Raw genomic sequence first — 13,904 nt, forward strand, 5'->3', positions numbered from 1 at the left:
CGTCTCTGTGGGAGCTGCAGGAGTGATGGAGCCAGTGTCTGGTAGTAGCGCCCGTCTCTGGGCAGGGTGCAAGAGCTCTCCTATGCCCAATGCCCACTTTGCAAATTTCTCTCTGGGACTTGCAGAACTTGATGAGGAAGACTCTCTGGGACTTCCCGGCATCGTCACTGCACCTGAAGGTGATTCTGGCCCTGGAGCAGTGGAGGTAAGAGCGAGGAGCTGCGGGGGCTGTGAGGCGGGATGACGTTCGTCGTGTCGGGGAACTCCCAAAGGGGGTAGGGGAAGAGGAGCAGCATCTACAAGAGGGAGGGCTGGTCTGTTGTGCCCAGTGACCTGTAGGGAAGGTTCTGGGCGGGGAGAAAGGCTCTGGTCCTCCTGCCATCTGGCAGGGAAGATAAGGAGCCCCAGGGTCTCCCTCACTTTGGAGCTGGGGGGTATTTGCTGCCGGGGAGGAGAGAGCAGCTGCTGGAGCTGAAGGCAGCACTCACCGCCACAGGCTAGGCTGGTTAGATTTGGGGCGGTCGATGAGGACAAGACCAGATGCCATTTGACCGTCTCTGGAGAGCGCTAGTAACTCTTTTTTTTTTTTTTTTTTCCTCTTCCTTTTTCCCCTTGCCAGCAAGCTGAAGATCTCTTTTAGCAGGAAGGAAATTTGCAGCCTGCTGTCTGACTGCTGCCAGTCCATTCTGCCACTTCCTTCAGCGGATGAGCAGATGGAGGAGATAGGGAACGCGGAGGTGGCATTGCTGCAGCTACAGGTACCTTGCTGTCCCTTCCCTGCCCACATCTTGGTCAGGACCCCACCCCCCAGCACAACCTGTGCGCTGGCAGCAACCGTGATACCGCATCTCTGTCCCTCTCCTCTGCTTCCAGTCTCTGCACATGGCCACGAAGGCTCTGGGCCGGCTCATGGCAGTCCTGCTCAAGACAAAGCCAACCACTGTCGTCTTCGTAGACATCGTCCACGTGAGTATCCATGGGGCGGTGGGGAAAGCATCCCTCCTGTCAGTAGTGGGGACCGAGATCTGGGGCCCCTGGCGAATTAGCAGAGGAGCAGGAACCTCCTGCTGCCATGCCAGGTCACTGTGACCTCAGGGAGGCAAAGAAATGGGCCCTGCAGGGGGGAGAGCCAAGAGGCATCCCTTGGCCGGCTGGAGCAAGGAGATGGCTGCATGAAAAAGCTCCTGGGTGGGGGCAGGTGTGTCTGAAGAGAGTGGGGCAGTGCAGGCAGCAGTGCCAGTGCCCACTCGGTGGGGCCGCGGGGCAGGCCCTCAGGGAAAGTGCCAGGAAGGGAGGGAAATGGAGAGGGATGGCGGGAAGGGAAAGATGCCCCCTGTGAGACAGAGCTGTTCTGCCCCAGGTACTGTGGCTCCGGCTCTCCTCGGACAATCCGTGGGAGCGCAAGAGGGCCCTGCAGGTCTACGCCCAGCTGCTGGCGGATTGCAGAGATGGAGTCACTTTCCAGGTGAGTAAGGATGCCCACCGTGTGCCCCTGCTCCCTGGAACCACTGGGGCCTGGAAGGGGAGCTCTGCCCAGCTGTGCACGGGCTTTCGGGTCCCCCAGCACTATGGGGTGGCCCCTCTGCCCAGTCCTGGCTTGAGTGGGGCACGGGTGGGAGATGCAAGGGGGCGCTGGGGCCGCCTACAGCCTTTGTTCTTCCTCTCCCCCATGCAGACAAGATGTGCCTACGTGCCGTTTGGCTCCTTGGCGGGATTGCTGGGGCCTCTGACCTATGACCCCGTGACCAGCTCCCGCCAGCTGGCCGCTACCTGCCTCAGCTCCCTTCTCCACATCCAAGGTGAGTAGAGCAGGCGCCTGCCGGCCCTCTGTGCCCCGCCTGGCCCTACCAGGCTCCCAGGGGCTGGGCCCTGCTGCCAGGAGGGAAAGGAGAGGCACGGTGCTCGGCTGCTGTCCTCTCCCCACCCTGTTCGTCCTCCACCTCCCCAGCCACCTGGGGAGGGATCCTGGCAGAGGAACACCCAGTCCCACCCGCCAGCAGCGTTTCCTGCAGCCGGGGGCACTCAGGGCCATCCCCCGCTGCTGACAGCAGGACGTAGACCCCTCAAGTGAGGAGCGTTAGGAAGGAGGGAGCTGAGCTGCAGGCCCAGAGCGTGAGGCGATGGATTTTGGTTCAACCCCTTTCCAGCCCCTTGAGAAACACTCTCTGTACTGAAGGAAGCTGCTGGATGGGGCACCAACCAACCCCCCCCCCGGGAAATCACATCGAAGGCAGTTCTTACCACCTTTTCACCGAGCAGCATCTGTCTGCGCAGAGTAGAGTGTGGGCCTCCCAGAGACGCTGGTGGCCTGTGTGGCAGGAGGAGAGGCAGCTGCAGGGAGCAGAGGCCTGCAGCCCCTGAAACAAGCACCGCCAGCTTGTCAGCTGCAGAACCTGGCAAGGGACATCCCGCTGCACCGAGTTAAAGACTAACTACCCTGGCTTCTGGTCCCCCTTCAGCAAAGCCCGGGAACGGAAGTTCAGTTTCCCTAAGTGTGACTCCCCTTTTCTCCCCATGCTCGTTCCAGTCAAGGCCACGAACAGGGTGTTTGAGACAGATGACCCTGCGAGCTGGTGTGAGGGGCTGAGTAATCAGATCGCCGCATCTCAGCAGCTCCAGACCTCTGTCAAAATTGGAAAGGTAAAGAGTGCCCTCAAGTTTGCATTAAGGCCACTGACTTCATGATGGCCATCAAGGAGACCTTCCGGCGTGCCAGAGGAAGACGTGTGCGTGCTGCAGGGAACTGGATGATCACCTTCGTGAAAATATGTGGAAAGGACATTCTTCCAGACGTAAGAGACATTTTTCTGCGACGTGGACTTTCTCGTTTTGGCTGTCGCACCACACATCTTGCCGTTTGTGTGCTAAAGAAGCTCTCGGTGCAGAGCCAGGGCTTGGGCAAGGTGGTAGGGGTGAAATTTCGCCTTAAAGCTTGAAAGCGTGGCAAGGGAGCAGGCGTGGCTCATGGGCTGAACGTCCATGTCCCCGCAGAAGCAAGGACGTACCAAGACATTCCTTCTCCCCTGCTTCTTTCAGGTGCCAGGAGTCCTCTCCATCCTGCACACCTGCACATGGTCCATGCTGCAGACCTCGTTCATGTACTTTGTGCACGATGCGGTGCTGATCCTGGCCCGCTATCACGAGGAGCTCACGACGGATGTCATCATCCAGAAGTTTGTGCCTATGGACAGGTATATGCACTACTCCCTTTCTTGCTGGGGTCAGAGAGCCGTAGCTTGTCTCCACTAGGGTGATCCAAGTGAAGCAGCAGCTCCTTTTCCTACACCAAAATGTCTGAGGTGTGCTCGTATCGCTGGTAGGAACCGGGCATCTTCAGCCCAGCTGCTGAAGAAGAGTGAGGTGAAGGCATCACAGGTAACAGAGCATACGGGCTCATGGTTGCACATCTTCTCCTTTGCAGAAACACACTGGAGCTGTGGAGGACTCTGGGGAAAGACAGCATTGGCATCTGTGTGCTGAGGCGCTTATCCGAGAAGCTGAAGAGAGTGGGAGACGACAGCTCCGAGCCCAGCTCGTCCAGTCGCAGGCTGGAGGACCACCAGCCTTCTCCGGAGTCCTTGACTGTACGTTCAGTGGCAGGGGTTTGCGTCTGCTCCCCCACACAAAGTCCGAGGCAAAGGCGTTGGGTGCCCTTTGCAAACGTCTCTGGACACTGCCAGGACGCTGTGCTGGGGCGTCTCCGCGTTAGCAGTTCGGGACGGCCGGGACAGCCGCTGCTCCCAGGCTGCAAGGCTGTCACGGATACGGGACGTGCAGGCAGTAAAAGTGCCCCAGGCAGCCAGGGGGCCGGGGCTGGTGGCAAAGCTCTTGTTTAACAGGTGGTTCTCGGTCTAATTTCCCTGTAGGTCGCCTGTGCCATCTCAGAAGTGGTGTCTGTGCAGTCCGAGAAGGGGGTCCAGAGCTTGCTTCCCTCCCTCCTCCCTGGGCTCCTGCTGCAGGTCAGCGAGGCACTGGGGGAAGAGATGCTGTTTGCGCCCCTCAGCCCCTGGAGAGGGCTCTCTGAGGATCAGCGGCGAGAGGACAACGTGCGCAGGTCAGGAGCGGGAGGAGCAGGGAAGGGGGGCTTGAATTGCCTAGGCAAGCATGTTTGTTTGTTTCCTGTCCTGCTTCCTAGGCATGAGGCCACTTGAGGCTGCGGATTTGTTTTTTTCCTCCCATCCCCGTTTGTTTGGGGTTTCTTTTCTCTGTTTTTCGCTCGGGCAGGCTGTAATTATTGCATGATGGCTTGTCCAAAGTTTGTTTTCATTACGGTAGAGATGTCTGTGTGCTGAGGGTCTTCCTGCGCGGTGACTTCCAGGGAGCACGAGCACAGCTGCCACATCCTCGTAGGGTTTGTGGCCCAGCTCTGACCACAGGCAGCTGTGCTTTCCTGCCCTAGAGGCCCTGCCGGTGTAATTCATGGCCTGTCAGGGTGCACCAACCATTGCACTCAGGCGGTGCTGCCTCCCTGCGGAGGTTCGAGTGGTCAGGTCAGTCCCCCCACAACATAACAGGGCACTTTGCCGCAGGGTGCTCTTTCCTCCCCTTAAGGCCCAGCTGGGGGGCCCCATCCCGGGAATTCTTTGTAGCACCGCGCTCTGCCCCTGCTCCCGCTCCTCAAGGGCAGGAGAAAGCTGGGGCCGTCTGTAGCCTGCAAGTCCCTCTGCGCAACGTGCTGGCGGCAAGGGCCCGTAGGGAGGGCTGTGGGTGCCTGGCATCGATTGAGCCTGGGGGCCCTGGGTTTCGTCCTTCTGTAAGTGGCTTGGGGCATTGCCAGGTCTAAGAAAGACAGTTGTTTTTTTGCCAGCTTTACAGACTTGGCGGCTACACAGCGTTGCTTCAGTTGCCTCTCCCTCGATGGAGCTTGGGATGAGTGAAGAACCGGCTCGTAAAGCTGCTGAGCATTCTTGCTCTGCTAAGTCTTCCCCTCCGGAATGCTGCTGTGATCTGAGACTCCTCTGGCTCTTGTTCTTTCACCAGGCCTTTTTGCGAAACTCTTATGTCAGTGCTGAGCAAATGCACTCAGAAGAACTGGCTGACGCCGTCCTGGATGCAAAAAATGTCGGCGATGCTGGAGAGCCCCCACACTCATGCCGAGGGCATGTGCCTCCTGACGAGGTGAGAGCCCCAAGGCAGCATCTCACCTTCCTCTGGGTGGCTGCGTCCAGGGCAACGGCTGGCGGGGACCTTTCCTGCGTGCTCGGGGAGCTCTGCTGCAGGACAGAACAGCGCCTGTGCTGGAGGAGGGGAAGTCCGGGGTGGCAGCCTGCAGCCTTCCCGCCTGACCAGGCGTTGCCTCTTGTGCTCTTTGTGCAGAGTCCTGGTCCGTGCGCAGCTCATCTCACAGGAGCTGATTGAGAGCTTCTCCCAGTGGCTGGACTGCCCATCAGCAAACCTGCAGCTGACGGCCATGGCTTTCTTTGCTGAGGTGAGGCACTAGGAGGGCAGGAGGGCTCCAGAGGGCTTTTCTTAAAGGTATTGCTGCTTGGGCTGCCTCTTTCTGTGGGAAGAGATCAGAAGAAAGCGTCGCCATCGAGACTCGGATGGAAGCTCCTTTGTTCGAACCCTGTTTGTGTGCTGTGCCTGGGCTGAGGTTGTGTCCTGACTCTCGTGGATGTGTTGCTCTATTGTAGCTGATGAATGACCCGCCTATCGAGGGGAGGAACGTCCTGAAGATTCTCAGGGTCTTCACTGAGAAAGCACAGCACCGAAGCAGCACCATAAGGCAGATGGCAGTGAGAGCTCTGGGCAACGCAGTCAGCAGTGTGCCCGTGGAGGTGAGACGGATTTTCCTGTGCTCTGACTGGAGCCCCTCCCTAGCAAGACCCCGGGGGAGAGCTGCTTCGAGAGCCTGGACAGAGCGGCAAAGGCAAAAACAGGGCTCTTTCCTAAGGCCACGCTCCTTCCCCTGATGCCAGCAGGGCTGCCAAGGGAAAATTTGGTGCAAAATGTCAGAGTAACAATGCTTCGTAACAGACCTGTCAGCCACGTAAAGAGCAGCTCTTTGAGGCAGGAAGAGCCCTAAGTCTGTGCGTGTCTTTGGCTTTGCAGGTGCGAAAGCACAGGAGACCTGTTGTACAGGTGCTGCAACAGAGCCTGGCGGACATTGCCTGTCCCGAGGTGGTTGCAGAAAGCATGGTGGCGCTAGCTGAGTTCGTGAGGGTGCTGCAGGCAGTGAACTTGGGATCGGCCTTTGAAGCCATCGCCAGGTCCACCAAGATGTTCTTCGAGTCTGTGAGTGAACCCAACTCTTTCTGCCGCTGGTCTGAGAAGTGGGGGGTGGGCAGGGGCCTGCACGCGCCGCGTGGATGGCCTCTGCTGGCTGAATGTCTGCTTTGGCCTCGTTACCCAGCTGACAAACGGGTTTCTGGGTTGCAGGAACTAGAGTACCTTCGCTACTCGGCCTTCCGCCTCTATTCAGTCCTGGCCTCCTCAGCCTCGATCAAGCGGTCGTTCTTCGCCGGAGAAGTGGCAGAAACATGGGTCAGCCTTCTCCTGCACCTCCGGGATCCCGACTTTGCAGTTGCTAGCGTAAGTGCCCTTGCAGCTTACTCCCAAAGCCACAGAAAGCTGCGCGGCCACGGCCGAGGCGTTCTGCCACTCCTGCCTGCTCAGCAGCTGCTGGGCGTCTCTGCAGATCCCTCCTAAAAGTGTTCACCGAGCCTTCCGCTGTGCTGCCCAGGGCAGTCTTACCAGCATCGCTGGCAGGACCATCTCAGGCCTCTGGTCCTTTTTCTGGCCACGTGCCTCTGTGCCTGCCTTTTCCTCCCGGAGCCGGTGCTCCCCTGGGAGAGGGCAGTGGGGAGCAAGCCCACGGATCCGGCCGCCAGGCATCAGGACTGGGTCGGGTGCCGGCCTAAGGGATGGAGCAGGTCCCCTCTGCTGCCGCCAGTGCATTCCCCTGCCAGCGAGTGCCCCTCGGGCAGCCCCCCGCCCAGGTGGAGCTCAGCAGCACACAGCTGGACGAGCTCCCTGGGTAGGCCCCAGACACTCTGGTGGAGGAGGAATGACGGCACAACTCTCTTTTTCAGATGTGCAAGATCACCTTCAGTCTCTGTGCTCCATTTATGGGGCTGAGTCGGGTGCAGGAGATCATCGATCTCTCCAAGAGGCTGGGTGCAAACGAGCTGCAGTATGAGGTCTGCAGTCACCTGGTAAGTAAGCTGTGCTCCGGCGAGACATCAGGGCCCTGCGGCCCTGCCCTGGCTCCCAGAGGGGAGTGTGCGGTGACGCATGCTGGGCTGGCCGGGACTGGGACATGGCCATCCCTCCTGGCCACCCGCTGCCTCTCACCTTCCCCCTGCGGCCCACCCAGCCAGCTGGCTGAGGGTCAACAGAAGGCATCTTCTCGGACCCACATGAACTTGTGCCTTCCTGTCTTTCCCTAGGCCAGATACGCCCCCGCCATGTTGGACAGGCTCCACACCATAGCCAGGAGAGGCTGCCTAGAGAACGGTCAGAGGCTGCACACATCGGCCGTCGAAATCCTTGGTGAGAGCCCGCACTGGAACTTACCACTCCCTTTCCCGACCAGAGAGCTGGAGGGGCCTCTGCTTTCTCTTTCCTCTTTCCTCTGGGCCCTGCCTTTGCAGAACAGGGCAGACAGGGTTGCTCAGAGCTTGGCCTGTGTGCAGGAGAAGCACCACACAGCTGGCGCTAGCAGAGTGGCCGGGCCCCTCACGGGGCGATGCTCAGATTGGCTCGCTGCCCCGTCCCGGGGAGGTGCAGGCAGCGTGGTGGGCAGCGAGTCCAGCCTGCCCCCCGCAGCCTGCCAGGCACCAGCTTGCTGGTTCATCCTTGCCGGGGCCTGCTCCGGAGGCTGAGCCACAGCACCCACCGTGCTGTGTACCATGGGCTCAAGATGGGGTAGACAGGGACACAGGGCTTTTCATTGCAACCTGCCTCCGAGTTCCTTAAAAAGCTTTAGCAACCATCAAGTTGTGATATTTAGAGCCTTGCACAGTGGCTCCCCAAGTATGTGTCCCAGCCGTAGGGCAGGGCGGGAAGCCAGGGCTGTGGAGCAGTGCTCTGATGTTTGCCTCTTTGCTCTGTACTTTAGATGACATCCTGGCGAGAAGAAGAAGAAGGAATTGAGGCTCCGTCAGATAGCAGGTCGGTTCACGTGGGGCTGAGCTCCGGATCCGTGGGTCTGGGCAGAGGTCAGAGCCCAGAAGCAGCCCGGCAAATGCCCGGCACCAGGGGCCGGCCAGCCAGGGGGGAGCAGCTCCAGGGTGGCAGGGGGGACAGCTGCCTGGGCTGGCTGCTCACAGCTCTTTCTGTCTTGTTGCAGCTTTCCAAGGCCTGAGCAGCACTGAGGACACCCGAGCGTGGCAGGCGGCAGACAAAGCCCTCCGTGACTGTGGCACACTGTGGGCAATAAAATTCCGCACGTGGTCTCACCGCTGTGTACTTGGGGAAATACAACTCAATGTGGCCTCACCACTGTGGACAAAGGGTCTTTTTCCCAGGGCCAGGGGGGGCACGCTGGAGCCTGTGGGGCGAGGCCTGGCAGGATGCACAAATGGCTTCTGAAGGAGTTGGCAGACCTCACCGTGAGGCCTCCCAGGATTATCCTTCAAATGTCACCGCGATCAGGAGAGGCTGCTGAGGACTGGGAGAAAGCAAACGTCGCTCCTGTCGTCAAGGTGGGCCAGGAGAGAGACCTGGGCACTGCGGGCAGGTCGGCCTCACCCCAGTCCTCAGGGATGGGATGGGATCGGAACCGTTTCCAGCCCTGTGCAGGACGAGGCTGGGAGGGGAGCAGCCAGCACGTGTGATGCCGGGGGACGGAGTGCCTCAGCTGCCTGACGGCAGCCACAGCCAGGCTGGGCGAGGGGAGAGCGGGGCAGGGCCCAGCGCACCGCCGCTGCTCAGCGCCTCTGGGCTGAGGCCTGCTCCCGTCCCCCTGCCCCGTCCTCCCACCCCACGTTGGGGGCAGGGCGCGAGGGCTGGGTTGCGGGGGGCTGCAGGAGCGGCCCTGAGGGAGCCAAGGCTGGGGCTGCCCCGGGCACAGCCTGCACGGTCGGTTCTGGCCTGTTCCAGATGGTGCCAGCCGGTTCCCCAATGGACCGGGAGGACTCCACCGGGGCACCCGGAGACACCTCTCAGCGAATCAGAGCTTGCGGCGCCACTGTGGCAGGGCGGGTGGAGCCCATGGCCGCAGCACCGTTACAGCATGCCGTAATGTTACGCCAGCCCTCCTCGTGTCCTGTGGCGAAGTAGGGAGTTATGGTAACATCCGAAGCGCAGTAGTGGGGCTCGACATCTGTTTGGGCACCTGGGGTGCTTTTCTATGTGCTACCTAAGCAATAATCGCGTTACCTAAGCACTAACCAAGAAGTGGGAGAGATGTATCCTGTACCTTAGGGAGTGAGCCAAGCTTGAGGTGGTTTATAGCGATCTGGGCAGCCAGAGGAAGTCAAGTTCACGTGACGCATGTGGAGAAGTTCAAGCACCAAGCTTGCACCAAGCACGCCATCGTCGTATGCCAACTCATTGCCAGTAGCGACCTGGAAAGACAGAGAGGAGCACATGGATGAAATGGCTGAACAGCCCCTGCAGTGCAAAGACAGTCTCTTCCTCCCTGCAGGCTTGCACCTCAGCTGTGGAGAAACAGGGTAGATTTAGATTAGGCACTGGGAAGAAATTCTTTACACAGACAGTGGTGACACACAGGAACAGGCTGCCCAGAGAAGCTGTGCATGCCCTATCCCTGGAGGTGTTGAAGGCCAGGCTGGATGGGGCTTTGGGTAACCTGGTCTGGTGGGAGGTATCCCTGCCCATGGCAGGGTGTTGGATGGGCTTTAAGGTCCCTTCCAGTCTCCACCATGCTATGATTCTGTGACTCTCTTGTCATTTTATTCCTAAACACTGGATCTCCTGTGCAGGTCCCTTGCTCTTACTTTGTTTTATGGCCAAAACAGCTTTCAAAAAAAATTTGGACTATTTTCTTCCCTTTCTTCCCTTTCTCAAAAATTTCTGTTGTGTAACAGAATCATAACGAGCAGTAGAAAGTTTAACAAGGCCTCTACCAGAGCTTTCCTATAGGATACCAGCTCAGAGGTTCTACTACAGTTACTGCAATCCTTGGCTTTCCTAAGCTGTAAGCTTGACAGAAACATACGACTCCCATACAGCTAGAAGGGCATTAGGAGAAACATTTCTTGCCAAGTGTTTGTAATACGGCTTTCATTCAAACGTTGAAAATTCCTGTGGCATAAAACTGTTATTAGGAGGGCTCCAGTCGGCATCTCCTAAGATCCTTGATGAATAAAGTAACTGGTAAACAAAATAATAGTGCAGACGTCTCATAATGCTTACATGAGTTCTCAGTGGTAAAAAAGCTGGTGCTTTATGGGTACCTTACGAACACAACATTATAAATTTCCCCTTGCTGCAAACATTACAAAGATATTGACCTCTGTGAATCTGCAGTAATACTGTGAAACATTTCTTGAGCACCTTTCCATCTTGCTATTACGCTGTGTCCCCAAGGTTTTTTTCTTGACAAACCTCTCCAAATTTGTTTCTACAAAACTCTCTTCCCTTAAGAAGAAACTGCTTGCCACCCCTGTTCTCAATGTGTACATTTCGTAAGAACGTATACTACTATAACCTGGATCTTAACTTTTTCCCCCAGGTTTCACTAAAGAGCCCTTTTCACACTTTGCACATTACAGGAACTCATCTTGGGCATCTTTGGAAAACTGCTCTCAAAAGTAGTTCTCAACAAACGCTTCTGTGGTGGTTTTACTCGGATGGGTGGCTGAGCTCCACCACAACCGCTCTCTCACTCCCCCTCCTCAGAGAGGAACAGGGAGAAAATACTATGCAAAGGGCTTGAGGATTGAGATAAGGACAGGGAGATTGCTCAACAATTATCGTGACGGGCAAAACAGAGTAGGGAGACAGTAAGATTTTTTGCCTATTACTAACAAGCTAGAGAAGCGAGAAACAAAGGAAAGAAACCAAAGATGCCTTCCCCACCGTCCACCCTCTTCCACCTCCTCCCCGTGAGCGGCGCAGGGGAACAGGGGAATGGGGGTTGTGGTCAGTCTATGGCACTTCATCTCCACTGCTCCTTCTCGGTCACTCTCGTCCCCTGTGCTGTGGAGTCCTTCCCAAACTGATCCGGCGTGGGCTGCCCACAGGCAGCAGCTCTTCAAGAACTGCTCCAGATATGGGTCCGTACCACGGGGTCCATCCCTCAGGAGCAAACTGCTTCAACCTGGATCCCCCATGGGCAGCAGCTCCTGCCAGAGTCCCTGCTCCTGCGTGGTCTTCTCTCCACGGGCTACAGGTCTGGCCCAGAATCTGCTCTGGTGGGGGTCCTCCACAGGCCGCAGCCTCTGTCAGTGCAGGTCCACCTGCTCCACCGTGGTCTCCTCCACGGGCTGCAGCGTGGAACCCTGCTCCACTGTGGTACTCCATGGGCTGCAGGGGGACAGCCTGCTTCACCATGGTCCTCACCACAGGCCGCAGGAGACTTCTGCTCTGGTGTCTGGAGCACCTCTCCCCCTCCTTCTTCACTGACCTTGGCGCCTGCAAGGCTGTTTCTCATTCTTCTCATTCCTCTCTCTCTCCCAGCTGCTGTGTGGCAGTTTTCTTCCCCCCCCCCCCCCCCCCCCCCCCCCCCCCCCCCGTCTTAAATACGCTCTCACAGAGCACAAACAACATCACTTACTGGTTCGGCTCTGATAAGTAGCGGGGCCCTTACCAAACGAGGGGCAGCTTCTAGATTCTTCTCACAGAACCCACCCCTATGGCCCCCTGCTGCCAAAACCTTGCCACATAAACCCACTACAGCTTCAAGACCTTGCAGACAAATGGGCAGGGAGTGCAGTCCCCATGCTGTAACTCGTCAGATGCCCAGTGCACGACTGCTGTTCATTCGCAGCAGCACACCCTCACAAGAACACTTACTGGTGGCAGCCTGGTCCAAATGGAAATGCTTTCTGCCATTATAGATCTCATGCCTGGCTGCAGGGGCGGCCCTGAGGGAGCCAAGGCTGGGGCTGCCCCGGGCACAGCCTGCACGGCCGGTTCTGGCCTGTTCCAGATGGTGCCAGCCGGTTCCCCAATGGACCGGGAGGACTCCACCGGGGCACCCGGAGACACCTCTCAGCGAATCAGAGCTTGCGGCGCCACTGTGGCACGGCGGGTGCAGCCCATGGCCCCGGTGTCATAAGGGCACGCTGTAACAGCACGCCATAAGGGCACGCTGTAACAACACGCCATAAGGGCACGCTGTAACAGCACGCCATAAGGGCACGCTGTAACAGCACGCCATAAGGGCACGCTGTAACAGCACGCCATAAGGGCACGCTGTAACAACACGCCATAAGGGCACGCTGTAACAGCACGCCATAAGGGCACGCTGTAACAACACGCCGTAAGGGCACGCTGTAACAGCACGCCAGCCCTCCCCAAGATGGGGCTTTGGGTCCCCCAGGGCCCGGTGGCGTGGAGTCGGCGTTTGTTCCCAATGTGCGTGTTTGATAAGAAACTTACCGAGGCAGATGCTTACAAACTTAGCGGGTTGGCTCCTTGGCGGGATTGCTGGGCCTTTTTTTACATGTCTAGTGCTAGAAGTGAAAGACGAGAGAAGCCAGAAGAAATATAAAGCTATACTTACTGAAATTTCAATACATTAACATGACAGTATCCTAAACGTGTCTGCTGATGACGTAAGAGGTGCGCTTATCGCCCAAAGCTGCACGCTTTTCCTTGCCTTGTCAGCAGAAGGTGAGGTACTTTACTAGGAAGTCCTGCATACGCTGTTCAAAAAGTAGAGGCAGTTGCATAAAACGTAGATAAAAAACCTTATACTTGCCTTTCTCCTTATCTCTGATTTGATTTCCTGTTACAACAGTCACAAATCTGTAGCTACAAATATTTTTCCAAAATGATATATAAATTCAGAAGCCCAGCAGGTCTGACAAATCCTTTTACAGTCAGTTAATTTGTGAACTCTCATATGGTTTTATCACTCTGACCAGACACAAGCAGATTCTTTTAGTATATGAAAGCAGCTGCTGACAGATATTTATTGTTGCCGTCACCCACTCTTAATATTTAGACTGCAAATTTGACTCCAGCCCGTCCGCCATTAAGCAGCAGTAATTACGTCTGAAGTAGTGAAAGTGAAGTGAGACAGCCATTTGATACCTGCTGCTTTAACAGATCTTATATAACCTCCTGAATTACTTTTATTCTGTACTTTTCATGCCCCAGTCAAAAAGATGAGTGTGTTTAGGAAGAAGAGTAAAGGTTGGACATGACAATAAAAGCGATTCTATTGCACTATTGTGAGAGTACTACCGTGCATAAGATGGATGTTACGGTGCAAATTCCTGAAAACAAACAAACAAATAAAAAACCTTGGTGTTGTTTCTTTTTTAATTTGTGAATACACCAGTAAACAACATTCTTTAACTAGATACACTGGCACTGTAAAATAAAGTCTTGCTACTGCAACTGAGCAGGAATTAACTGTCTTCGAGGCGGGCCAGGCACAGCCGGTTCTGGCCTGTTCCGGATGGTACCGGATGGTTCCCCAATGGACCGGGAGGACTCCACCGGGCCAATCCAGGCAGCCAGTGGCACCTCTCAGCCCATCAGAGCTGGTGGCGCCGCTGTGGCGGTATCAAGAATATTAGAAAGAACTCTTTTTTTTGTTGTGATCCGTGGTTGAGCATACACTTGAGGACGAGAAGAATGTATGAAACGGTACTTAAAGCTTCAGAGTCTTTCTCAATCTGTTCTGTCAAAGCTGTTCCATTTTGTGCAAAACACTTCAGTATTCACGAAAGGAAAGCCTGGGACCTCCATATCTCAGATGAATATGCTCTCTACCAGGCTAGAGCGTCACTCTTATCATCCTTCTCTTTGGACCATAAAAATCA

General features: G+C 56.5%; 1 protein-coding gene across 1 annotated transcript; it reads left to right on the forward strand.

Moving 5' to 3' along the window:
* Window positions 1-2,843: 2,843 nt before the first annotated feature.
* LOC136790723 (maestro heat-like repeat-containing protein family member 2B) lies at window positions 2,844-8,476 on the forward strand. Its single transcript, XM_066996143.1, has 12 exons — window positions 2,844-3,191; window positions 3,422-3,584; window positions 3,867-4,054; window positions 4,981-5,118; window positions 5,317-5,428; window positions 5,634-5,777; window positions 6,052-6,234; window positions 6,379-6,531; window positions 7,032-7,154; window positions 7,389-7,491; window positions 8,060-8,112; window positions 8,291-8,476. Exons 1-11 carry the CDS (start codon window positions 2,980-2,982, stop codon window positions 8,092-8,094), a joined length of 1,554 nt encoding a protein of 517 aa, XP_066852244.1. The 5' UTR covers window positions 2,844-2,979; the 3' UTR covers window positions 8,095-8,112; window positions 8,291-8,476.
* Window positions 8,477-13,904: the final 5,428 nt, after the last annotated feature.

This window comes from Anser cygnoides, chromosome 4 (genome assembly GCF_040182565.1).
Source record: "Anser cygnoides isolate HZ-2024a breed goose chromosome 4, Taihu_goose_T2T_genome, whole genome shotgun sequence".
Taxonomy (NCBI): Eukaryota; Metazoa; Chordata; class Aves; order Anseriformes; family Anatidae; genus Anser; species Anser cygnoides.

What these genes read in the sequence shown, in the direction of transcription:
- LOC136790723 (XM_066996143.1), top strand. Translation starts at nt 2,980, where the DNA reads ATGTCCCCGCAGAAGCAAGGACGTACCAAGACATTCCTTCTCCCCTGC. An exon ending in CCAAGATGTTCTTCGAGTCT is followed by an intron (nt 6,235 to 6,378) that starts GTGAGTGAACCC and finishes TCTGGGTTGCAG; the next exon opens with GAACTAGAGTACCTTCGCTA. An exon ending in CCGACTTTGCAGTTGCTAGC is followed by an intron (nt 6,532 to 7,031) that starts GTAAGTGCCCTT and finishes TCTCTTTTTCAG; the next exon opens with ATGTGCAAGATCACCTTCAG.